General features: G+C 46.6%; 2 protein-coding genes across 2 annotated transcripts; one reads left to right on the top strand and one right to left on the bottom strand.

Annotated features, from left to right (window-relative positions):
- Window positions 1-4,078: 4,078 nt before the first annotated feature.
- Window positions 4,079-6,287, bottom strand: LOC109903290 (protein S100-A1-like). The gene is made up of 3 exons (XM_020499915.2): window positions 6,133-6,287; window positions 5,771-5,937; window positions 4,079-4,293 (listed from the first exon to the last, which is right to left on the bottom strand). The coding sequence occupies exons 2-3, from the start codon at window positions 5,912-5,914 to the stop codon at window positions 4,156-4,158; spliced, it is 282 nt and encodes a 93-aa protein (XP_020355504.1). The 5' UTR covers window positions 5,915-5,937; window positions 6,133-6,287; the 3' UTR covers window positions 4,079-4,155.
- Window positions 6,288-22,982: 16,695 nt separating this feature from the next.
- On the top strand, window positions 22,983-25,099 carry LOC109903134 (protein S100-A1). The gene is made up of 3 exons (XM_020499760.2): window positions 22,983-23,112; window positions 24,277-24,442; window positions 24,840-25,099. Exons 2-3 carry the CDS (start codon window positions 24,302-24,304, stop codon window positions 24,996-24,998), a joined length of 300 nt encoding a protein of 99 aa, XP_020355349.1. The 5' UTR covers window positions 22,983-23,112; window positions 24,277-24,301; the 3' UTR covers window positions 24,999-25,099.
- The last annotated feature ends 261 nt before the right edge of the window (window positions 25,100-25,360 follow it).

The following is a 25,360-nucleotide window of genomic DNA, read 5'->3' as shown; positions in this document are numbered from 1 at the left end:
GTGTTGCCATCGTGACCAGTGAGCTGAGATAAGGCGGAGCTTTACCTAGCATGGACTTGTAGATGACCTGGAGCCAGTGGGTCTGGCGATGAATATGTAGCGAGGGCCAGCCGACTAGAGCATACAAGTCGCAGTGGTGGGTGGTATAAGGTGCTTTAGTGACAAAACGGATGGCACTGTGATAAACTGCATCCAGTTTGCTGAGTAGAGTGTTGGAAGCCATTTTGTAGATGACATCGCCGAAGTCGAGGATCGGTAGGATAGTCAGTTTTACTAGGGTAAGCTTGGCGGCGTGAGTGAAGGAGGCTTTGTTGCGGAATAGAAAGCCGACTCTTGATTTGATTTTCGATTGGAGATGTTTGATATGAGTCTGGAAGGAGAGTTTGCAGTCTAGCCAGACACCTAGGTACTTATAGACGTCCACATATTCTAGGTCGGAACCATCCAGGGTGGTGATGCTAGTCGGGCATGCGGGTGCAGGCAGCGACCGGTTGAAAAGCATGCATTTGGTTTTACTAGCGTTTAAGAGCAGTTGGAGGCCACGGAAGGAGTGCTGTATGGCATTGAAGCTTGTTTGGAGGTTAGATAGCACAGTGTCCAATGACGGGCCGAAAGTATATAGAATGGTGTCGTCTGCGTAGAGGTGGATCAGGGAATCGCCCGCAGCAAGAGCAACATCATTGATATACACAGAGAAAAGAGTCGGCCCGAGAATTGAACCCTGTGGCACCCCCATAGAGACTGCCAGAGGACCAGACAGCATGCCCTCCGATTTGACGCAAGGAACTCTGTCTGCAAAGTAATTGGTGAACCAGGCAAGGCAGTCATCCGAAAAACCGAGGCTCCTGAGTCTCCCGATAAGAATATGGTGATTGACAGAGTCGAAAGCCTTGGCAAGGTCGATGAAGACGGCTGCACAGTACTGTCTTTTATCGATGGCGGTTATGATATCATTGAGTACCTTGAGTGTGGCTGAGGTGCACCCATGACCGGCTCGGAAACCAGATTGCACAGCGGAGAAGGTACGGTGGGATTCGAGATGGTCAGTGACCTGTTTGTTGACTTGGCTTTCGAAGACCTTAGATAGGCAGGGCAGGATGGATATAGGTCTGTAACAGTTTGGGTCCAGGGTGTCTCCCCCTTTGAAGAGGGGGATGACTGCGGCAGCTTTCCAATCCTTGGGGATCTCAGACGATATGAAAGAGAGGTTGAACAGGCTGGTAATAGGGGTTGCGACAATGGTGGCAGATAGTTTCAGAAATAGAGGGTCCAGATTGTCAAGCCCAGCTGATTTGTACGGGTCCAGGTTTTGCAGCTCTTTCAGAACATCTGCTATCTGGATTTGGTTAAAGGAGAACCTGGAGAGGCTTGGGCGAGGAGCTGCGGGGGGGGCGGAGCTGTTGGCCGAGGTTGAAGTAGCCAGGCGGAAGGCATGGCCAGCCGTTGAGAAATGCTTATTGAAGTTTTCGATAATCATGGATTTATCAGTGGTGACCGTGTTACCTAGCCTCAGTGCAGTGGGCAGCTGGGAGGAGGTGCTCTTGTTCTCCATGGACTTCACGGTGTCCCAGAACTTTTTGGAGTTGGAGCTACAGGATGCAAACTTCTGCCTGAAGAAGCTGGCCTTAGCTTTCCTGACTGACTGCGTGTATTGGTTCCGGACTTCCCTGAACAGTTGCATATCACGGGGACTATTCGATGCTATTGCAGTCCGCCACAGGATGTTTTTGTGCTGGTCGAGGGCAGTCAGGTCTGGGGTGAACCAAGGGCTGTATCTGTTCTTAGTTCTGCATTTTTTGAACGGAGCATGCTTATCTAAAATGGTGAGGAAGTTACTTTTAAAGAATGACCAGGCATCCTCAACTGACGGGATGAGGTCAATGTCCTTCCAGGATACCCGGGCCAGGTCGATTAGAAAGGCCTGCTCACAGAAGTGTTTTAGGGAGCGTTTGACAGTGATGAGGGGTGGTCGTTTGACTGCGGCTCCGTAGCGGATACAGGCAATGAGGCAGTGATCGCTGAGATCCTGGTTGAAGACAGCGGAGGTGTATTTGGAGGGCCAGTTGGTCAGGATGACGTCTGAGGGTGCCCTTGTTTACAGAGTTAGGGTTGTACCTGGTGGGTTCCTTGATGATTTGTGTGAGATTGAGGGCATCTAGCTTAGATTGTAGGACTGGCGGGGGGTGTTAAGCATATCCCAGTTTAGGTCACCTAACAGAACAAACTCTGAAGCTAGATGGGGGGCGATCAATTCACAAATGGTGTCCAGGGCACAGCTGGGAGCTGAGGGGGTAGCAGGCGGCAACCGTGAGAGACTTATTTCTGGAGAGAGTAATTTTCAAAATTAGTAGTTCGGACTGTTTGGGTATGGACCTGGAAAGTATGACATTACTTTGCAGGCTATCTCTGCAGTAAACTGCAACTCCTCCCCCTTTGGCAGTTCTATCTTGACGGAAGATGTTATAGTTGGGTATGGAAATCTCTGAATTTTTGGTGGCCTTCCTGAGCCAGGATTCAGACACAGCAAGGACATCAGGGTTAGCAGAGTGTGCTAAAGCAGTGAGTAAAACAAACTTAGGGAGGAGGCTTCTGATGTTGACATGCATGAAACCAAGGCTTTTTCGATCACAGAAGTCAACAAATGAGGGTGCCTGGGGACATGCAGGGCCTGGGTTTACCTCCACATCACCCGCGGAACAGAGAAGGAGTAGTATGAGGGTGCGGCTAAAGGCTATCAAAACTGGTCGCCTAGAGCGTTGGGGACAGAGAATAAGAGGAGCAGGTTTCTGGGCATGGTAGAATATATTCAGGGCATAATGCGCAGACAGGGGTATGGTGGGGTGCGGGTACAGCGGAGGTAAGCCCAGGCACTGGGTGATGATGAGAGAGGTTGTATCTCTGGACATGCTGGTAGTAATGGGTGAGGTCACCGCATGTGTGGGAGGTGGGACAAAGGAGTTATCAGGGGCATGAAGAGTGGAACTAGGGGCTCCATTGTGAACTAAAACAATGATAACTAACCTGAACAACAGTATACAAGGCATATTGACATTTGAGAGAGACATACAGCGAGGCATACAGTAATCACAGGTGTTGAATTGGGAAAGCTAGCTAAAACAGTAGGTGAGACAACAGCTAATCAGCTAGCACAACAATAGCAGGTAAAATGGCGTAGACTATTTTACCATCTTCAGATTAGCCTTAACATCGGTAGCCCTGCCCCTGGTAAACAGTGTATGATCGCTGGATGAGTCATTTTAAGTCTAATACTGCGGGTAATGGAGTCGCCAATGACTAGAGTTTTCAATTTGTCAGAGCTAATGGTGGGAAGCGTCGGCGTCTCAGACCCCGTAACGGGAGTAGTAGAAACAAGAGAAGGCTCGGCCTAAGACTCCGACTCGCTGCTTATTGGGGAAAACCAGTTGCTTATTGGGGAAAACCGGCTGAAAGTTTGTCTGCTGAATGAGCGACACCGGTTGAGCATTCCTACAGCATTTCCCTCCAGAAACCATGAGAAATTTGTCCGGCTGCGGGGACTGTGCGAGGGGATTTATACTAACGTTACTATCTGTACTTACTGGTGGGACAGACGCTGTTTCATCCTTTCCTACACTGAAATTACCCTTGCCTAACGATTGCGTCTGAAGCTGGGCTTGTAGCACAGCTATCCTCGCCGTAAGGCGATCGTTCTCCTGTATATTATGAGTTCAGCGACTACAATTAGAAGGCATCATGTTTATGTTACTACTTAGCTTCGGCTGTTGGAGGTCCTGACAAACCACGTCCAGATAAAGGGTCCGGAGTGAAAAAGTTGAATGAAGAAAAGTTGAGTGAGGGAAAGAAACAAAAATAAACGGTAATTAAAAAGTAAAAACCGTAAAGTTGTCAGGTAGCAAAGTAAGGTTGGCAACAAAACGCACAGCAACACATAAACAAGTCTGCAAGTTGTGACCGGAAATGGCGTAAACAGTTTCATTCATCTACCAGTATAACCAGTGCAACTATGTGAAAAACGTTATTCCACATACAAAACCCTTATTCACACAAAACACTCAGAGTAAACACCCGAAAAACCAAATTAAAATGAAACTGCCATTTATTAATGTAGAATGTAATGTACAAAGCAGATGGAAGCAGGCAGGTCTTTACATCCAATCACATACTCCTCAACAGGGCACAGTTGCATGCGTAGGCAAGGGATCCAATCAGGGAAATGTACTCCTTGAAGTCCACGGAGCCGTCAGCATCCTGGTCCAGCATCGTCATCAGGTCATCCACTTCAGGACCACCCTTCTGCTCATGCAAATGTAATATAGGATCATTTACATTTTAGTCATTTAGCAGAGCAACTTACAGGGGCAATTAGGGTTAAGTGCCTTGCTCAAGGGCACATTGACAGATTTTTCATGTAGTAGGATCACAAGTAAAGAAAGACAATACCTTAACATTTCTGTATTTAATTGTCATTCGCACTGAAAGTCTGAGACTCCATGCAATATAGAATCAGTCAAAGTTCAATCAAACAAAGCATTAAATTGTTTTTATTCAAATCACAACACACTTAAAGGGTTACTTCAGGATTTTGGCATTGAAGACCTTCATCTAACTCTAGGTTCTAGATAAACCCGTTGGCACAATTTCTATGTGTCTGCGTACAGTTTAAAGGAACTGCTAGCATGCTAGTAGATACCATAGACTTCTAATCATTGCGGTAATGCTAGTTAGAATTGGTTAGTGAAACTACCTCTAACTTCCTTCGTACTGGATGCAGAGACATAACAATAGTATCCATGAGTTAATCGGACACTGGGAAAGTAAATAAAGGGCTTAGTTGCCAAAATCCTGGAGTATCTCTTTAACAATAAAAGGTAGCATTAGAATAGCATTTACTATCTCATGAGGGGCCAGTTTCCCAGATACAGATTAAGCCTGGTCCTAGATTTAAAAAGAATGCTCAGTGGTAGCTAGCAGATCGAAACGGGCCAATGTGATATTCCATTATCCGTTGCTGGATAGCTACTGGCGTAGCACAGAGAATTTTCGACCAAACTGTCAGAGTCCAGTTGGTTTGTTTGAATTTATAAAATCCGGAATTATTATAAAGTTTTGCTCCATGAAGTGCTCCATCTAACAACGTGTTCGTCGCCATCTTGTCTTTTTCAAATATTTTCTCATTGATTGAGACAGGTGGGTCCACCCCAAAGTGTTACGATGACACTCATCTGTCTCGATCAATGAGAGAAGATTTGAAAAATAAAAGACGGTGGCGTACACATTGTTGGATTACTTCATGGAGCAAAACATTTATTTTAATAACCGAGCATTTTCTAAATTGAAACAGACCATCTGTAACTGGACACGGACATTTTTGAAGATACATGTTTGGCCTGAATCGAGAAAGAAGATACTATTGCCTAAATTAAGGTTGGTTGTATATTCTCTGTGCTACGCCAAACAGTACCTATCCTCTCGCAGGACTGGGCACACACTTTTGCCCTAACACACCTGACTCCAATAAGCAGCTAATCATGATCTTCTGTTAAAACCGCAACTAGTTTAAATCAGGTGTGTTTGCTAGGGATAGGGGAAAAGTGTGACACCAATCAAGCCCACAAGGACTGGAATTGCTCAGGCCTGCGAGCATCACATTAGCCCGTTACAATCTGCTAGCTACCTTAATAGATACTCTTCATTGAAAGTGATTTTTAGTCCAGGACGATAGGCTTAATCTGTGTTCGGGAAACTGGCCCGAGGTGTTGCAATGACTCACCCCAGCGATGTTGGGCAGCTCTGCCTTGATGAGGTTGGTTAGCTCTTTTTTGTTGAGGGTCTTGGCATCTCCACTCCCAGCATGCTTGTGGAATGCCATGATGATGGCTCCCAGGGAGGCTTCCAGAGATGTGGGCTGTGCCATGGTGTCTGAGGGTGATGGTGATCCTGGGGGTAGAAACTATTCTAAGTACTAGGCAAGTAGCTTACATGTGGAAGGCCTTATGTTCTTTACAGGAATGAAGAGGACTATGTAAGTAAGCACTTACAAAATGAAGAATAGACATGTTAAATTGATAACAGTTACTGTATTATCTTTTAAGGTTCAATCTAAGAATGTATTCAGTTTCCTGTCGGTCTTACCTGTGTGTAGAATAGGAGAATCTGTCAGGTGGAAAGGGAAGGAGCTTATATAGAACAGCACCTGGCCTGTGACACTCTCCTTGATTCCATCCTTCTCTCTGCCCTTCCCTGTTCCCTCCTTTGTCTCTCCTCTCCCTCATCTCTCTCTACGCTACGCCCTTCCTGCATGTCCCTGTGTGACCTGACCTTTCATGGTAGCTGCTTTAGCAAATATAAGAATTCTCTGTAGAATTCGCTGTCTAAAAAAGTATTGTCCATATTAATAGCATCATCCTTAGCCTTAATAGCGTTTGTGTGATTAATAGTAGTAGTCTATACACTAAAGTTGCATAACATGCAACTCAAATGAATACAAAACATTCCTTGTCCTCTCTTACGTTTTTGTGAACAGCATGCCTTCATATATCATGCATGTATCATGCAACAACAACTGCATATAGAGAGAATGGTAAATGGTTTAAGTTATCTAAGTTCATTGAAAGTCTGTTTTCTATTACACTGTCCGTGGCATTTAATTGAATGGCAGGGTGTGTCCATGCTCTCTTTGTCTTGTAGTAAATACTTGCAATCCAGATCAGGTTATATTTTAGTTTATCCTGTTTATGGTTTGTTATAGTGGTGTCATTAAAAGCACAGCCTCTCTAACCGTAATTTAAAACAGGCATTTTTTAAGTCAAATCAAATGTTATTTGTCACATGCTTCGTAAACAACAGTTGTAGACTAACAGTGAAATGCTAAACGTTTAGCCCAGTGACTAAGAGAGTATGTGTTTATACTGTTGTTTTGATTATACAACAGTATAAATATGACTTGGCTAAGTCATCTGAAGAGCTGAAGGACTAATGTGACTGATGATAAACCATGAGATTAAAAACCCTCATAATTACTCACCCCTATCAAAATGAAACCTACAGTTTTATTGCTTCTAAAAAGTAGTGCGTAATCATTTTGTAACTTTGGTGAACTATCCCTTTAATATTTCAAATGCACACTGTGGACTCAATTCAAATGTACGCCCTTGGCTGGATTCATGTAGTTGCACTTTTTCCCATGGACAAATAAAATCACAAAATGGTTTTGTGCACTGTGAATACCTCCTTGACATCCACGCAGGTGGATGCTTCAATTTGACAGATGTTTTTATGGGATACCAATTTCACTTTTCATTTGATGATGATGTTATCATCATCAAGAAGCAAGAAGAAGGAAGATGGTATGGATCTTACATTTGGGACACCTTTAATATCAACACATGTATTGTTGGCATTGTGCCACTTGGGGGGTTCCTCCTGTGAGAAACATTTCTGACATCTTCTCATGACATTCTCCATTTGAATGCTAGGCTCACTACACAAAGCCACTTTCCCACAACTTTAGCTGCTTACAAAAAGTGGGTTGCAAAAGATATTTGATAAATGCCATTCACAGCTAATAATGTTTCTGCAAGGTACAACACACCAGGGAAACCATGACAGCTGCAAAAGGTTTTTGTAGTATAAAAAGAAAGAAAGTTGCATATGTACTGTATGTTCCCAACAATTGGCTTAACCTAATAACCAGCGTTTCGGCAACACAGTGCCTTCTGGTTTTAGTATATAAAATATTTATCTTGGGTATGGGCAGTTTGGTTTGGCTGTTTGTCTCTCTCTCTCTGTGACCTTGTAGATATTCAAGTTGAACTTGTTTGGTTGTGACATTTAGTTTAATATCATCAGAGTTATACAAATAGAGAACCCTCATGCATGATATGCAGCACAAATGATCTCTATCTAAGGTTAAGCCATGGGTAGAGGAGCACAATGAGGCTCAACGAGCCATTGAATGTCATGTGTGAGTCATACACTGATGACACATAGAGAAATTAAGAGTGGGAAAGAGTTAGGAGCAGGGCCATTTGGAGGCCCAAAGCGAGACTTTGTGACAAACTACATGCAATTCCACTTATTTTGCCTCCTGGAGGTCAGGCCCCTGGCCTACAACAAATTTAGATCGCTGGCTAGACTGGTGTACCAATCTAAAAAGTGTTAGCTGACATGGCTAATTGAGTGGCTGTCAGTGACTGACATAACAAGAGAAACATTGCTGATGCAGAACCAAATTTCAAACAAATACAAATCTTTCGGGGGGGGGGGGTTGTATCCCCCTAGCAGCTTGGGGCCTAAGCAACCGCATATGTTGCTCATGCCTGGAGCAGATTGAGAGGGAAAAGGGTGTAGACCGAAAAGGGTGTTTTTTTTTAAAGAAGCTGGGTGTTGTCACTAGGTGACCCTCCCTGTATGCCCATGTCTTTTTGGTCACCAAATTATTTCAAACACATTTATGCACACACACACACACCAGAGATCAAGAGGGAGGGAGAGTCTGGTTAGGGGAAAGAGAGGGGTAATTTTTATTTTTTAAACTAGGCAAGTCATTTAAGAACAAATTCTTATTTACAACGATGGCCTACCAAAAAGGTAAAACAAACATTATTGGGTACAGACAACAGCACAAAGGTAGAGACAACAATACATCACACAAAGCAGCCTCAACTGTCAGTAAGAGTGACCCTCTTTGAACGAAGAGATTGAGATGAAACTGTCCAGCTTGAGTGTTTGTTGCAGCTTGTTCCAGTCACTAGCTGCAGCGAACTGAAAAGAGGAAAGACCCATGGATGTGTGTGCTTTGGGGACCTTGAACAGAATGTGACTGGCAGAACGGGTTAGGGCAGAGAAGCAAGACAGAGAAAAAGAAAGGAATGAAATGGGAGAGATAAAGAGAACTCTGCCATTTCATCAGCTTCCCCATCATCGCTGCAGTTCCAAACAACCGCATTTAAAACTCTATTTTAAATCTTTCACTTATAGTACAGTAATCTGTCATTGAAGATATTTCACTAGAGGGCATAAAAACATGACTTCTATTGAAGAAATGAACCTAACCATCCAAAAGTTTCAATGTCGCACAATAAAACTGTTGCACCCCTCCATTAGGATCGCTTTACATGGTGGTTGTAGAGGCAGATTGCTATTTAGCTACGCAGTGTTGATATGTGGAGCTGCCAAATATACATTACCGCTTTTCTCAAATGTATCTAGATGTACAGGAAAACATAAGAACATGTGGCATAAGAATCTATTTTAAATGATTTTCATGAGACGTTTCCATTAGCCTACCCGCTAATATAAAAAATGTGCTGTAGGCTACAGTCAGACCGTGGAAAGATTTTTCGACAGGGGTGCAGGATTTTTTTTGTCTGATTTAGATATTTATTCTTTAATTTCCGAGGGAGGTATATACTCAATCCCCTGGCTGTCAGTCCTTCCCAACCTGCTTGCACAAATAAGAGTACTTTTTCAACAAGCACCCTGTCTAGCCCACTCGACAAACTTGTTGTCTAGTTCGTTACTCAATGTCAAAGAATAATGTGCATGTTTTGCTGAAAATGTGAAACTAGTATATCTGATTTTGACTGAATATCAGAAAGCCACACATCTAGCTAGGGCTACAGATGTAGGATCTAAATTTGAGCCAGTTTGCTACAGCAGGAAAATAATTCTGCAGTAAGAGGACATGTGAATTATGTGGAGTTTGTAAGGGAAAATCAAGTCTGAAATTTCAAAGTGGAAATCAAATTTCAGAATCTTCAAATATAGTGTAGCCTCAAATACACTACAAGTTAAACATTTCCTTGCAGGAAAGTTCTCCCGCAACAGGTTGATCAAATTAAGATCCTACAAAACCTATTCTGTAACGGCGTTCGTCTGTAGAAAGAGGAGCGGACCAAAATGCAGCGTGGTGGTTACTCATGTTCTTTAATAAAGAAGAACAAACGAACAAAATACAAAACAACAAACGTAACGCGAAAACCTATACAGCCTATCTTTTTTTAAATAAAAAATAATTTATTATCTTCAATACCATTCATACTTTACAACTCATAATTTTCATACATACTCAAATAATGGTATTTTAATTTAACTAATTAAACTAAACAAAAACCCCAAACAAAACCTCAGGGGAGCATCTTCCCTCCCCGTCACCCTACAAACTACCTTTCCCTATCTCCCCGTCCCTAATCTATCCCCTTACAAATCTAAATGACACCCAGCCCTAAACCCCCCTTCCACCTCTCCCGAGCAGCATGCTGCCCCCACTTCCTCTCCTCCCTCTTCATCCTCCCCCTCAAATCTCCTTCCACCCTCCTCACTATCCCTTCCACCCCCCAATCTCTCCCTGTCTTCACCATGTTCTGCCTGGCTTCCCACAGCCCCCGTTTAAAGAGACTCATGAGAAGCCAGAGCAGAAACCTGTCCCTATCCGTCCCTCTCGCTCTCCCTACACCTCTCTCTAACCTGGCCCACGTCAATACAAAATCCCCCCTTACCAAACCTAACAACACCCGTGCCCTAGCCCATACTACTCCGGCAAAGGCACAGTCCCAAAAGACATGGCGCACAGTCTCCTCCCTGCCACAAGAGGATCTTGGACAGGTGGGGGATTGCACCAAACTATACCGGTACATGATGGAACGTACCGGCAAGCACTTATGGAGGCTCAACCAATTCAGGTCCTTGAGCCTGTTGTCCAGACCCCGCGCCTGCACTCCCTCCCAGACAGCTTCCGAGATGCCCACTACAGGCGCCGGACTCCCTGCCTTTCTGACCTCCTCGTACAGGTGCCTGTGATCTAAACCTACTCGGGCAACTTCAACATCAGGGTGCGCATGCAGCCACTTGGCCGCATGACCAAAGTGCCACGGCAGCTGTTCCGCTCGAGGACCCGTGTTAGACCACACCATTACGCTTCTCGCCTGATACGAGAAGAACAGGAGGTAACCGGACGGGTGTATCACTGGATGAGCAAGCTCCGTTAACAAGAAAGAAACAAAAATTGTGTCCAGCTTGAGGGGGAAATGTGGTACCCCCCTACCTCCCTCCCCGATGGGACAGATCATGCGTGCCCTGGCGACCCACTCGCACCTGCCACTCCACATGAACTGAAACACAAGCCTCACTAGAGGCCTCCTCAGACAAGCCGGCAATGGGTAGATGTACGCCAAATACAAAAGAGACGGCAATACATCCACCTTTAGGACCAGGACTTTGCCAAAAAAGACATACCTAGCCTTCCACATTGCTAGCTTCCTCTGTACCACTGCGATACGCATGTTCCAGTTTAGCGTCGTTGAGCAGGAGGTCTCAAAATGGACCCCGAGAATCCTCAGGGCCCCCTCACAGAGAGAGAACCCCCCAGGCACATCCGTTCTACCGCGCCATCTCCCGAAAAACTTGACGGAAGACTTTGCATGGTTCAGAACCGCTCCCGACGCTCGGGTGAAATCCCCAAAGATGGCAACGGACCTTGTCAGGCACGAGTCCTTGCACAGTAGCAAGGAAGTGTCGTCAGCGTACTGCGTCATCTTAACACGCAGCCCACCCCTTCCAGGTATCAACAAGCCTTCCACCCCTGTGTCTGCCCTAATGGCTGCCCCCAGAGGCTCCATGTACAGAACCAAGAGGAGAGCAGAGAGTGGGCACCCCTGCCTGACCCCAGACGAGAGGTCAAAAACGTCACCCAAGTGACTATTTACACTAACTCGGCACCCCGCTCCGACATATAATGTACGAATCCATCCTATGAACTTCTCCCCAAATCCTAATCGACCTAACACTCTGAATAAAAAGGATCTATTCACGCGATCAAAGGCTTTCGCCTGATCTAGCGCTGCTACCATTAAAGGCAGTCCTCTATCTTCAACCCAAGCGATGGAGTCCCTGATTAACTGTAGGTTCCATCTAATAGAGCGGCCCTCTACCCCGCACATCTGATCCTCATGGACGACGTAGGGAAGGGCTGTGCGCAACCGGTCTGCTAAAACCTTTGCAAGTAGCTTGTAATCTACACACAGCATGGTCAACGGCCACCAGTTGCCAAGGTCTGTTACTTCCCCCTTCTTATATAAAAGTGACAGCACACCAACAGCCATTGATCCCCCCCGGGACCCCCGTCTCAAGGATGGCCTTCAAGACTTCGAGGACCACTGGTCCAAGTATACCCCAAAACTTGAGATAAAACTCAGCCGGCAGCCCATCCATTCCAGGCACCTTCCCTTTTCCCATCCTCCTAAGAGCGCTCTCAACCTCTTCTAGTGAGATCTGGGCCTCCATCACTTCTCTAATGTCCTCCGGCAACTGCCTGGACAAGTTTTCTAAAAACACATTTCCCTGCTCTATATCTATTTCCCTTTCCTTAAATAAACCTTGGAAATGATCAGTTGTCACCCTGACCATATCCTCTGGTTCTCTAACTATACTACCATTTTCTTCCCTAACGCCTTGCATTACCTTCCTACTCTGTCTGGCCCTAACCGACTTAAAGAACATAGCAGAACAAGTCTCATTGTGTTCTAGAAAGCCACTGTGCGCACGCTCCAGGAAAGCTCGAGCCTTCCGCTCCTGCAACTCCCTGAGCTGCGCCTTTAGGGTAGCGGATCTCTCCCAGTCAAACGACCCGCCGAGGTTGCCTGCCTCGTACTCGAGTTCAATTAACCTTTGGATACGATCCACCTCCCTCCTCTCCTCCCTTTTTTTCCTCTTGCAATACCCTATTATAAAAGCCCTAATCCTCACCATAACTAATTCCCACCACTCTAACACCCCCTCGCACATGGACCGGAGGCCTTCAAGCCTCCAAAAGAAACCATAAAACCTGTCAACAAAAGCCTGCTCCTCCAGAACATCCCGATCTAACTTCCAGTACCCCCTACCAAAGAGGCAGACTGGTGACACCACCTGCAGGAGCACCCCGTCGTGATCCGAAAAGAAAACAGGCAACAACCGCCCAGACAACTTACCCAAAGACCTGGGTACAAAAATATAGTCGAGCCTCCGCTCAACCCCCCTGGAGTTGCGCCATGTAGGACCGGCCATTTTCGGAGTAGTGTGCAGACCACCATCAACCAGACCATGGCAAGCCATTAGCCCGGTAATGGCGCCTGCACTGCTATCCCCCCCTATTCCTAAATCTGTATTAAAATCCCCCCCTATCACTAATTTCCTATTTGTGACACACAGGGGCGTCAGACAGTCCACCATCTCCCTCCTGTCTGCCACCACCTGTGGCCCATACACCACCACTAATCTAAATTTACAATCCCTTATCGTGACATCCACCCCTATAACCCTCCCCTGCATAACCACAAAAGAATCCTCCACTTTTACCTCCCTGTGCCCACACAAAATCCCTACCCCCGATGAGTGCACCCCCCCAATACCCCAAACCGACTCCCCCTTGTCCCACACCCTCTTAAACCTACTAACATCCCCTCCATCCCTCAGGTGAACCTCCTGTATAAACCAAAAATCAAACCCCACACCCTCCAAATAACTAAAAACCGCCCTCCTCTTAACAAAATCCCTTAAACCCCTTACATTTAAACTAACAAAAGTAAAATTAGAACCCATGAAAGAATGAAATAAAAACATGTAATACACTCAAATTCTAAACCCAGACAGAAACAAAAACAAAAACAGGAGACTCACCCGATGCTCCCCTGCTCCATATCTACCGGTGAAAACACCATCCGTACTCCCGACATCCCCCCCTCTTCCTCCATCTCACCAACCCAGGATGCAGGAATAGTGTTTGGCTCCGGGGTGCCCTGCACCCTGGGTCTACCCCCACACTCCTCCCCCTCCCCAGTGCTGCAGCTGGTTTGGAAAAAAAAAAATCGGGGAGGCTGAGTCCCCAAACAAAAAACTCCCCACCTCCTCCTGTACCCAGTCCTGAGTCTTGTTAGGTGTGTCCCCACCCAACAGAAGTTGAGGGCCTGGGGAGACCAGCAGCAACCCAGACGTTTCTCCTACCCCCATCACTCTCTTGACCATCCCCTCCCTCTCACTCTCGGCCAATCGCACCCTCCTATTCATTCTCTTCTTTGGTGATGGCGGCAGTGGAGAGATACCACTCTCCCCCCCTGCCAGCTCCTCCACCATACCCCTCATCTCTTCCACCAGGGCACTTTCCCCCCACTCCACTTGCTCTTCCACCGTCTCCTTCTCCACCACTCCTCCCTCGCTTTCTTCTCTCTCATGCTCCTCCACTCGGTTGCCTTCTTCCGCCGCTTTTCCTGGTTCTCCTACTCCCGTGCCTTCTGTTTCCTTCTCTCTTCCATCCGCCGCTTCTTGATCTTCCACCTTCCTTGCGGCCTTCCCCTCTGGACCTGTACTCTGGTCATGAGGCGTGCCTCCTTCCCCTCCTCTTCTTCCCCCATCCCCCGCTCCTGCTCCCCCCCAGCCGCAGACGCATATGACCTCTGACGAGCCGGGCACCCCCGCCACAGGTGTGCTGACGAGCCACACCCGTGGCACGCCTTAGGCTTGTCACAATCCCTCGCCTCTTGTTCCTCAGATCCACAAAATCTGCATTTTCTTGTGCTGCACGAGGCGAATATGTGGCCGTAGGCCATACAGCGCCTGCAAAATGGGGGCTGACGTGCATAAAACAACGTCCCCCTGTCAGCCCCTAGGGAGAACATAGCAGGAGGATGGAGGTAGCCACCATGTCCCTTTGGGTCCTCTCTGAGGAGGGCCTGGAAGCCTCTCCTCCCATTCCAAAACCTTTGAGGTGCCTTGCTGCCTTGCTGAGGAGAAGTCATCCATGTATCTCCCCAGAAAGGCCCTCACCTCTTCGTCCTTAACGTATGGGTTGTAAATGTTGACAGTTACAACCCTAAAGTTGTTCTTCGCCAGGCTTGTTATTTCATAGTGGCTCATCGGCCTCTCACCTCCCATTGCTCTTGCCCTTCTCAGGATATCATCGTGTTTCTCCTCTGTATATAGTGCCACGTCGTATGCTCCCTCCAACGAGTTGCCTTGGAAACAAAACACGTCCTTCACCGTCAGCTTTAGAATCCCCATCAATATTATCCTTCCAAATGTTTCCCGTCCTAAAGGCTCCAACTCCTTTTCTTTCCAAGCAAACCGAATCGTGTTGGCCAGCCCAATCCCAGGGACGGACCGTGTTGATGTATTTTGCACCATCTCCGCAAGGAGAATGGCGCTCGTTCTCTTCTCTTCTCTTCTCTTCTCTTCTCTTCTCTTCTCTTCTCTTCTCTTCTCTTCTCTTCTCTTCTCTTCTCTTCTCTTCTCTTCTCTTCTCTTCTCTTCCAAAACAAGGAAAAAAGAAAAAAACAAAGTGACTGAGCCTATCTTTTGACAACTAACACAGAGACAGGAACAATCACCCACAAACACACAGTGAAACCCGGGCTACCTAAATATGGTTCCCAATCAGAGACAACGAGAATCACCTGACTCTGATTGAGAACCGCCTCAGGCAGCCATAGACTCTCCTAGACAACCCTACTCAGCCACAATCCCAATACCTACTAAAACCCCAATACAAAAACACACCACAAAATAAACCCATGTCACACCCTGGCCTGACCAAATAAATAAAGAAAACACAAAATACTAAGACCAAGGCGTGACATATTCACAAAACCCTTATTCACACAAAAAACTCACAAAATAAACAACCGAACAACAAACTTGTCTGGTTCAAGTCAACCAGCATGTTTTTCCCGCACTCCTGCTTTTGCTATTCTCTCTTTTGCTAGTCCTCCCGGTTTTGACCCTTGCCTGTTTTCTGGACTCTGTACCTACTGGACTCCTACTGGACCTACTGGTTTTGACCTTTTGCCTGTCTACGATAATTCGCTTGCCTACCCCTTTTGGAACTAATAAATATCACACACTCAAACCATCTGCCTCCCGTGTCAGCATCTGGGTCTGGCCCTGAGCCCTTATAGGAACTGCTAGCATGCTAGTAGATACCACAGACTTGTCCTAGATTTAAAAAGAAAAACTATGGTTAATAGTAGCAAGCACATTCAGATTACTTCATGGAGAAAAACATTTATTTTAATAACAGAGAATTTTCTCAATTGAAACAAACCACCTGCAACTGGACACTGACACTGGTTGGTTGAATATTCCCTGTGCTACGCCAAACAAATCAAAATCAAATCAAATTTTATTTGTCACATACACATGGTTAGCAGATGTTAATGCGAGTGTAGCGAAATGCTTGTGCCTATCCTCTCACAGGCCTGGGCACTCCAGTCCTCAGGGGCCTGATTGGTGTTACACTTTTGCCCTAACACACCTGACTCCAATAATCAACTAATCATGATCTTCAGTTAAAAATGCAATTTGTTTAAATCAGGTGTGTTTGCTAGGGATAGGGAAAAAGTGTGACACCAATCAAGCCCACAGGGACTGGAATTGCTCAGGCCTTATAGTACTGTAATCTGTCATTACAATGATATTCCACTAGAGGGCATAAAAACATAACTTTTGGATGGTCCAATTCATCAATAAAAGTCATATCATTGCCCTAGAAGACTAAATAAACCCTTGCTCCCCAGATTGTCACAAATAGATAGATTGTATGCTTCCAACTAGTTGACATCTGTACAGTTCTCTGTGATCTCTGTTACTTTCATGAAATCAAGCCATTTATGGACTGGGGAGAAAATGCAATAACAGAAAAAACATTGTGGAAAAGATTTTCAGTTCAAAATTTCCAAATGACATCAGTTTGACCGGATGCAAAGAAATAGAAAGCTGTGAAAATGACCCAACATGTTTCTGATAAGATTTCAGTTTGGATTGGATGCATATATCTGGTTGAATTGAAATACTACCTGCTTTTATGATGCTGATCAAGATAGCACCCCTACTGACAGTATCTGACTGTGCTTTCGCATTCTCTCATATTTCTCCACTGGAGTATGTTGCCTGCATTTTGTGTGATCTGAACAGTAGGCTACGGTTCCCTTGATGTGCCGTAGGCCTATTTGAAGTCCCCATCTTGTGACTGTCGAATTTGTATGGCGCCTCACAATCATCACACATAACATAGGCACTGCTATCATCCTCTTTTACCACTTCACCAAATCATTAACAAACATTACTTTTTTGGCCCTCCCTCTTCCTTTTCAACTCCCCATTTTGCAGCTTTTCTTTTATTGAATTAAACTCAGATAATGTGTGGATGGCATTAACTTTTTCTTGTCGGCAGGCCTATTTGGCGCACGTACAGTTAGTGCACAAGCCTAAATTTTAGGGCCTAATGCCAGATAACCTAAAATAATGAAAGATAAACCTCAATGTAGCAGAACTATAGGAGGATGTGCTCATTGTAATGGCTGGAATGGAATCAATGGAATGGTAACAAACAAAGGAGGGGGTGGCTGCAGTTTTATGTGCTCCTAACCAACTGTGCTATTTTGTTCAGTTTTTTTTTGCGTTGTTTGTCTTTTTTTTTAAACTTATTTTGTACATAATGTTGCTGCTACCATCACTTATGACCGAAAATAACTTCTGGACATGAGAACAGCGATTACTCAACTCAAACTGGGCAAAGATTTTTCTTTAACGAGTCCAACGCGAAGGATATACTGCTTTCTCAGGAATGGTCCATTTGGCAAATCTGACCATAACTCTATCCTCATGATTCTTGCTTACAATCAACAACTAAAGCAGAACGTATCAGCTCAATAAGGAAGTGTTCATAGGACGTAGATGCTAAGCTACAGAACTGATTTGCTAACACAGACTGGAATATGTTTTGCATTGTCCTCACCCAACCCCCTATTTTTACACTGCTGCTGCTACTCTGTATATTATCCATGCATAGTCACTTTACCTCCACCTACAGAATATCTAACCGGTGCCTGTGCACATTGACTCTGTAACGGAACTCCCTGTATATAGCCTCGCTATTGTTATTTTATTGTTGCTCCTTAATTATGTGTTACATTTTTGTATTTTTTTTCTTAACTGTGTTGTGGATCACTGGGTCCAAGCTTCCTGACATAAAGGACCTTTACTAGGTGTTGTCAGAGGATGACCCAAAAAATTGTTAAAGACTCCAGTCAACCAAGTCATAGACTGTTCTCTCTGCTACCGCACTGCAAGCCATACCGGAGTGCCAAATCTAGGACCAAAAGGCTCCTTAACAGCTCCTTAAAGACTGCTGAACAACTAAACTAATCAAATGGCCACCCGGACTATTTACATTGAACCCCCCCCCTCGCAGTTTATGATCTATACATAGTCACTTTACAAATTACCTCGATGAATCTGTACCCCGCACATTGACTCTGTCACGACTTCCACCGAAGTTGGTCCCTCTCCTTGTTCGGGTGGCGTTCGGCGGCCGAAGTCTCCGACTATCTAGCTATCGCTGATCCTCTTTTCATGGCCTACCTGGACGTGAGGGTTTATGTTTCCTCCTGCTCGGTGTGCTCCCAGTGTAAGGCTCCTAGGCACCTGCCCAGAGGTAAGCTACACCCCTTACCCGTTCGACAGCGGCCTTGGTCGCACCTGTCAGTGGATTTTCTTACTGATCTTCCACTCTCACAGGGAAACACAGCGATCCTGGTTGTTGTGGATCGTTTCTCTAAGTCCTGTCTTCTCTGCCCGGTCTCTCTACGGCCCTACAGACTGCGGAGGCCTTGTTTACACACGTCTTCCGGCACTACGGGGTGCCTGAGGATGTAGTGTCTGATCGGGGTCCCCAGTTCACGTCTAGGGTCTGGAAGGCGTTCATGGAACATCTGGGGGTCTCGATGTGGAGACATTGGCTTGAGGGGGCTAGACACCCTTTTCTCATCTGGACTGACCACCGCAATCTGGATTACATCCGGGTGACGAGGAGACTGAACCCTCGCCAGGCAAGGTGGGCCATGTTTTTCCACCCGTTTTGTGTTTACCCTGTCTTACAGACCAGGCTCCCAGAACGCGAAGGCAGACGCATTGTCCTGGCTGTATGACACAGAGGAGCGGCCCATGGCGCTGGTAGTGTTGGAGCTGGACACGGACATTGAGCAGGCATTACGTGCAGAGCCCTCTCCCGTCCAGTGTCCCGCTGGGCGTCTGTACGTCCCGTCTGCTGTTCGTGACCGGTTGATCTATTAGGCCCACGCGTCACCCTCCTCTGGTCATCCTGGGATCGGTCGGACAGTGCCCTGTTTGAGCGGAAGGTACTGGTGGCCTACCTGGACGTGAGGGTTTATGTTTCCTCCTGCTCGGTGTGCTCCCAGTGTAAGGCTCCTAGGCACCTGCCCAGAGGTAAGCTACACCCCTTACCCGTTCGACAGCGGCCTTGGTCGCACCTGTCGGTGGATTTTCTTACTGATCTTCCACTCTCACAGGGAAACACAGCGATCCTGGTTGTTGTGGATCGTTTCTCTAAGTCCTGTCTTCTCTGCCCGGTCTCTCTATGGCCCTACAGACTGCGGAGGCCTTGTTTACACACGTCTTCCGGCACTACGGGGTGCCTGAGGATGTCGTGTCTGATCGGGGTCCCCAGTTCACGTCTAGGGTCTGGAAGGCGTTCATGGAACATCTGGGGGTCTCGATCAGCCTTACTTCAGGTTTTCACCCCGAGAGTAATGGGCAGGTGGAGAGAGTTAACCAGGATGTGGGCAGGTTTCTGCAGTCCTATTGCCAGGACCGGCCGGAGGAGTGGGCGGAGTTTGTGCCCTGGGCCGAGATGGCACAGAGCTCGCTTCGCCACTCCTCCACTAACATCTCTCCCTTCCAGTGTGTACTAGGGTACCAGCCGGTTCTGGTGCCTTGGCATCAGGTGTCCACCTTCAGCAGGCCGTGACGCGCCGGAAGAGTAATGCAGATCGCCACCACAGTGAGACCCCAGTGTTCGCACCTGGGGACTGGGTCTGGCTCTCGACCCGAAACCTACCCTGCCGGAAGCTGGGTCCGTGGTTTGTGAGGCTATTTTAAAGTCCTGAGGAGAGTGAACGAGGTATGTTATAGGTTACAGCTTCCCCCCGATTACCGCATTAACCCCTCGTTCCATGTGTCTCTCCTCAGGCCCGTGGTGGCTGACCTGCTCCAGGAGTCTGAGGTGTGGGAGGTTCCTCCGCCACCTCTGGCCACCTCTGAACGTACTCCGTTCGCTCCATACTGGATTCGAGGCGCCGGGCAAGGGGCCTTCAGTATCTTTTGGAGTGGGAGGGGTACCGCCCGGAGGAGAGGAGCTGGGTTCCGGTCGAGGATGTGTTGGACCCATCTATGCTGCAGGAGTTCCACCGCCTTCGTCCGGATCGCCCTGCGCCTCGCCCTCTGGGCCGTCCCCGAGGCCGGTGTCGGGGGGGTTACTGTCACGGCTTCCCCCGAAGTTGGTCCCTCTCCTTGTTCGGGCGGCTTTCTAGCCATCGCTGATCCTCTTTTCATTTTCCTTTGGTTTTGTCTTGTCTTGTATCACACCTGGTTCCATCCCATCAATTACATGTTGTGTATTTAACCCTCTGTTCCCCCTCATGTCCTTGTCGGTGATTGTTTGTTTGTAAGCTATGTTCTGGTGTGCAAAGGGTTTGTACCCACAAGTATTATTTTGTTTTTTGGATTTTTTTGAGCCCTTATTAAACTGCTCCATTTATACCAAGTTCGATCTCCTGCGCCTGACTTCCCTGCCATCAGCACGCACCCTCTTACAGACTCTGTACCGGTACCCTGTATATAGCCTCCTATTGTTATGTACATTTCTTGTCATTTTGTTAACTTTAGTTTGTTTAGTAAATATTTTATTAACTCTTTCTTGAACTGCATTATTGGTTAAGGGCTTGCAAGTAAGCATTTCACAGTAAGGTCTACACCTTTGTAGACCTTACACTTTATTTGAAAGTGTTACGTTCGTCGGAAAGGAGCGGACCAAGGCGCAGCATGCGTAGAGTTCCACATACTTTATTACAAATTGAAACTTCACAAAAACAACAAAGAATAAACGAACGTCCAGTACAGAGCGCACTTAGACACTACCTGAAAACAATATCCCACAACGCAGGTGGGAATAATGGACCAACTTAAGTAAGAACCCCCCCTGGTCACACCCTGACCTAAAACACTATAGAGAACACCAAGAGCTCTCTATAGTCAGGGCGTGACAGTACCCCCCGAAAGGTGCGGACTCCGACCACAAAACCTGAACCTGGATGGGGAGGGTTAGGGTGGGCACTTCGCGTTGGGGGCGGCTCCAGTGCAGGACGTAGCACCCGCTCAACCCGTGGATCTGGCCATGGAGCCGGGCTGAACGCAGTGCCCGGACTGGGAACCAGAGCAGAGGAAGGCTCCGGCCATGGAGCAGGACTAGATGCCGTGCCTGGCCTGGACACCGGCGCAGAGGAAGCCTCCGGCCATGGATCGGGACTGGACACCGTGCCTGGACTGAGCACTGGCACAGAGGAAGGCTCCGGCCATGGAGCGGGACTGGATGCCGTGCCTAGACTGAACACCGGCGCAAAGGAAGGCTCCGGCCATGGAGCGGGACTGGACGCCGTGCCTGGACTGGGCACCGGCGCAGAAGAAGGCTCCAGCCTTGGAGCGGTACTGGACACCGTGCCTGGACTGGGCATTGGTGCAGGTTGCATTGGACTGATGACACGCTCCTCAGGACGAGTGCGTGGAGCCAGCACAGGACGCTCCGTGCTGGGGAGGGGCACTGGAAGCCTGGTGCGTGGAGCCGGCACAGATTGCACTGGACTGGTGACACGCTCTTCAGGGCGAGTGCGGGGAGCCGGCACAGGACATACCAGGCTGGGGAGGCGCACTGGAGGCCTGGTGCGTGGAGCTGGCACAGGGTGTACCGGGCTGGGGAGGCGCACTGGAGGCCTGGTGCGTGGAGCCGGCACAGGACGTACCGGGCTGGGGAGGCGCACTGGAGGCCTGGTGAGTGGAGCCGGCACAGGTTGCACAAGACTGGTGACACGCTCTTCAGGGCGAGTGCGGGGAGCCGGCACAGGATGTACCGGGCTGGGGAGGCGCACTGGAGGCCTGGTGCGTGAAGCCGGCACAGGTTGCACTGGACTGGTGACACGCTCTTCAGGGCGAATGCAGGGAGCCGGCACAGGATGTACCGGGCTGGGGAGGCGCACTGGAGGCCTGGTGCGTGGAGCCGGCACAGGACGTATCGGGCTGGGGAGGCGCACTGGAGGCCTGGTGAGTGGAGCCGGCACAGGTTGCACAGGACTGGTGACACGCTGTCCTCCTATATTCCTTGGCGACTCCCTCCGGGGTCCACGCATCCTCCTAGGATTTCCTCCCATGTCCAACTCTCCTTTATCTCCCAGGCATGCTGATTGGTCCTTGGGTGGTGGGATATTCTGTTACGTTCATGGAAAGGAGCGGACCAAGGCGCAGCATGCATAGAGTTCCACATACTTTATTACAAAGTGAAACATCACAAAAAGAACAAACGAACATCCAGTACATAGTCACTTAGGCACTAACTGAAAACAATATCCCACAACGCAGGTGGGAACAATGGACAACTTAAGTATGATCCCCAATTAGAGGCAGCTGATTATCGTCTCTAATTGGGGATCGTACTTAAATTGTCCACTGTTCCCACCTGCTTTGTGGGATATTGTTTTCAGTTAGTGCCTAAGTGCGCTCTGTACTGGACGTTCGTTTATTCTTTGTTGCTTTTGTGAAGTTTCAATTTGTAATAAAGTATGTGGAACTCTAAGCACGCTGCGCTCCTTTCGAAGAACATAAGAGTGCTTTCTCAAACAAGCCTATTGTCATTACAATCGATTATCATTTACACTAGGCTATGTCTATTTGTCTTTACCTCACTCTCAATTTTCACTATTCTCATTATTCTGTATATAAATGGGAGATTAATACAATTTGGGGATATTAATAATTTCTCAAATAAAATTTGCCCTACTTGTCATGTAAATGAGTAAGTCATTTTAATAATTTTAAACGCACAACGCGAACTATTCGTTGACTGTGTTTGCAAGGTTTACCAATTTAACCTACTATATTGCTCAATATATCATTACTTCACTCAAGGCAGCGCATAGGCGCCGCCCTGTAGTCTGTATATAAATTCTCAGACGCAATATTTTTCTCAGCTCAGCACGATTCAACTCTTCTCAATCGCCAACTCCACACTCGTGAACGGTAAGAATTCAGCATTTAATATGTATACTCTTGTTCTTGTCCGACTGGCGGTAAAAAAAAATGTCTACGAATGTAAAAAGTTGCTTCAGGCTAAATAGTTTTGTTAATCCTATCTGATCTCTTCATCCAACTCAGGAACTAGTCAGCGGACTTGAAATACTTTAATTCATTCTTGGTCTTGTGCATTTGGCTTTGAAGTGCAGTTTTCTATGGGGTAGTTGTCAAACTTTTCATCTGTAAATATAAAAGTCAACATAAGTCACTTTTTACAGTCCAGCCTTACAGTAGTACCTGTTTAGGTGTTCTGCATTGATGAAGGATTTTAAAACTTTATAGTTTCATAACTAAAATAATCACATTTGTCATAAGGACAAAAGAGCATGTCCAACACATAGATATAGAACCTAGAATGTTTGCTAAACAATTAGAGCATTATAATTGTGTGCATTATAATTGTTTTGGTCTAAAATAATCTGCGTTTGTAATATTATTTAACAATAAAGAAATTGACTGAAATACGGGTGTGGCTCACTTTGAATGACTGGGTTAAGAGCTGACTGTGGACATGTACACACACGTATTTTCTCCCTGTTGGTGCAACCTCTCTTTCTCGAGTCTGGTTTGTCTTTCCTTTTACCCTACTTTCCTCAGTTTTGGACTACATTTTTTCCAAGTTCAGTCATTTCCTCTCTTCTCTCATACCACACCCTTTTTCATTGGCTCTCTTTTACATTTCCCTTCTATCTAATTCAACCAGGTAAAGTTAGGTCAAATGATCTGTGTGCTCTTTGTATCTGACTTGTGTGAATGTATTTTGTGTTCTGTATTTGAGAGAAAAGAACTTAGTAGTGAATCTGTGATCAACTTTTGTTGGTGATTTTATGGATTACTCATGTGAGCATTACTCATTGGAATGGGCAGGGCACATGGTGCTGATTTTCTTCAACATGGCCCATTCACTCACACACACACACACACACACACACACACACACACATTCCCTCATGAAATATAGTTCCTTTAGCCAACATCTTGTAAACTACAGTATTTGTTAAAAAAACATTATGCCAGACTAAAAGATACATGTTAGTCACATTAATGCTTTGCTACCCTGTCATTCAAATGTAATTTTTCTCTCTCTCTCTCTCTCTCTCTCTCTCTCAGTGCAACCTAACTTAGACCTGCAACCATGCCATCAGACCTGGAACGAGCAATGGAGTCCATGATCACTGTGTTCCACAAGTATGCTGCTAAGGAGGGCAGTGGCAACACTCTGAGCCGCCGTGAGCTAAGGGACCTGATGGAGAACGAGCTGTCTGGCTTCCTCAAGGTGGCCATCTCTACTACTACTACTCTCTACTATGTCTGTGTATCATATGGCACCATAGGGCTCTGGTCAAAAGTTGTGCACTATTTCGGCAATAGGATGCCATTTGGGACGTACAGTATATTATCTCTATTACTATTTTGCTGTAGAAGCACTCCCTGTTAATTTGATCACGTGACTTGACCAGGAAAAACTCAGGGGACCCTGAGGGGACTCAGGGGACCAGGTCATAAGGCCCAGAGTTTTCCTTGGTCAGGTGGTCTGCAAAAAAAATGTGTTCCTACTTGTCATGTATCTGCCCAATAAAGAGTAGCGACGTCAACAGTTGTCCCCTAGTACTGTTTGTGAAATTACAGTATTTACATTTAGTATTATTAAAACATCCCTGTCTTCCTTTCAGTCTCAGAAGGACCCAGCCACAGTAGACAAGATCATGAAGGATCTGGACTCTAATGGTGATGGAGAGGTGGACTTTGAGGAGTTTGTTTCTCTAGTTGTGGGCCTGTCCATCGCCTGTGAACAGTGCTACCAGATGCACAAGAAGAAGATGGGGAAGTGAGGGATGAAAAGAGGAGAGGAGGAAGGGGCGTGGAGAAAAGAAGGGTTCTAATTTTCACTTTTGTAATGATCACACTGTCCATTAAACACAAAGACCAAGGAGTTGTTGTCATTATTTTGTGTGTGTGCATGCATGCATTAGAGAAAGTAGTTATAGATGCAGGTTGTACATGTGTTATACTGTAGCTAGTCTATTGGAATTCAATTAGAGTACAAAAACTGTAGATGTGTGTTTATTTTTGTCTACAAAAAAATGCATAATAGTCTTGGGGGAGGTTTCTTGGACACAGATTAGGCCACAGGAGATTGGTGGCACCTTAATTGGGGAGTACGGGCTCGTGGTAATGACTGGAGCGAAATGAA

Source organism: Oncorhynchus kisutch, linkage group LG14 (assembly GCF_002021735.2).
Source record: "Oncorhynchus kisutch isolate 150728-3 linkage group LG14, Okis_V2, whole genome shotgun sequence".
Classification (NCBI taxonomy): domain Eukaryota; kingdom Metazoa; phylum Chordata; class Actinopteri; order Salmoniformes; family Salmonidae; genus Oncorhynchus; species Oncorhynchus kisutch.
The sequence above is the reverse complement of the archived record's forward strand: the minus strand, read 5'-3'. Positions and strand labels throughout refer to the sequence as shown.

What these genes read in the sequence shown, in the direction of transcription:
- LOC109903290 (XM_020499915.2), bottom strand. Translation starts at nt 5,914, where the DNA reads ATGGCACAGCCCACATCTCTGGAAGCCTCCCTGGGAGCCATCATCATG. An exon ending in AGCTGCCCAACATCGCTGGG is followed by an intron (nt 4,294 to 5,770) that starts GTGAGTCATTGC and finishes TTGCATGAGCAG; the next exon opens with AAGGGTGGTCCTGAAGTGGA.
- LOC109903134 (XM_020499760.2), top strand. Translation starts at nt 24,302, where the DNA reads ATGCCATCAGACCTGGAACGAGCAATGGAGTCCATGATCACTGTGTTC. An exon ending in AGCTGTCTGGCTTCCTCAAG is followed by an intron (nt 24,443 to 24,839) that starts GTGGCCATCTCT and finishes TCTTCCTTTCAG; the next exon opens with TCTCAGAAGGACCCAGCCAC.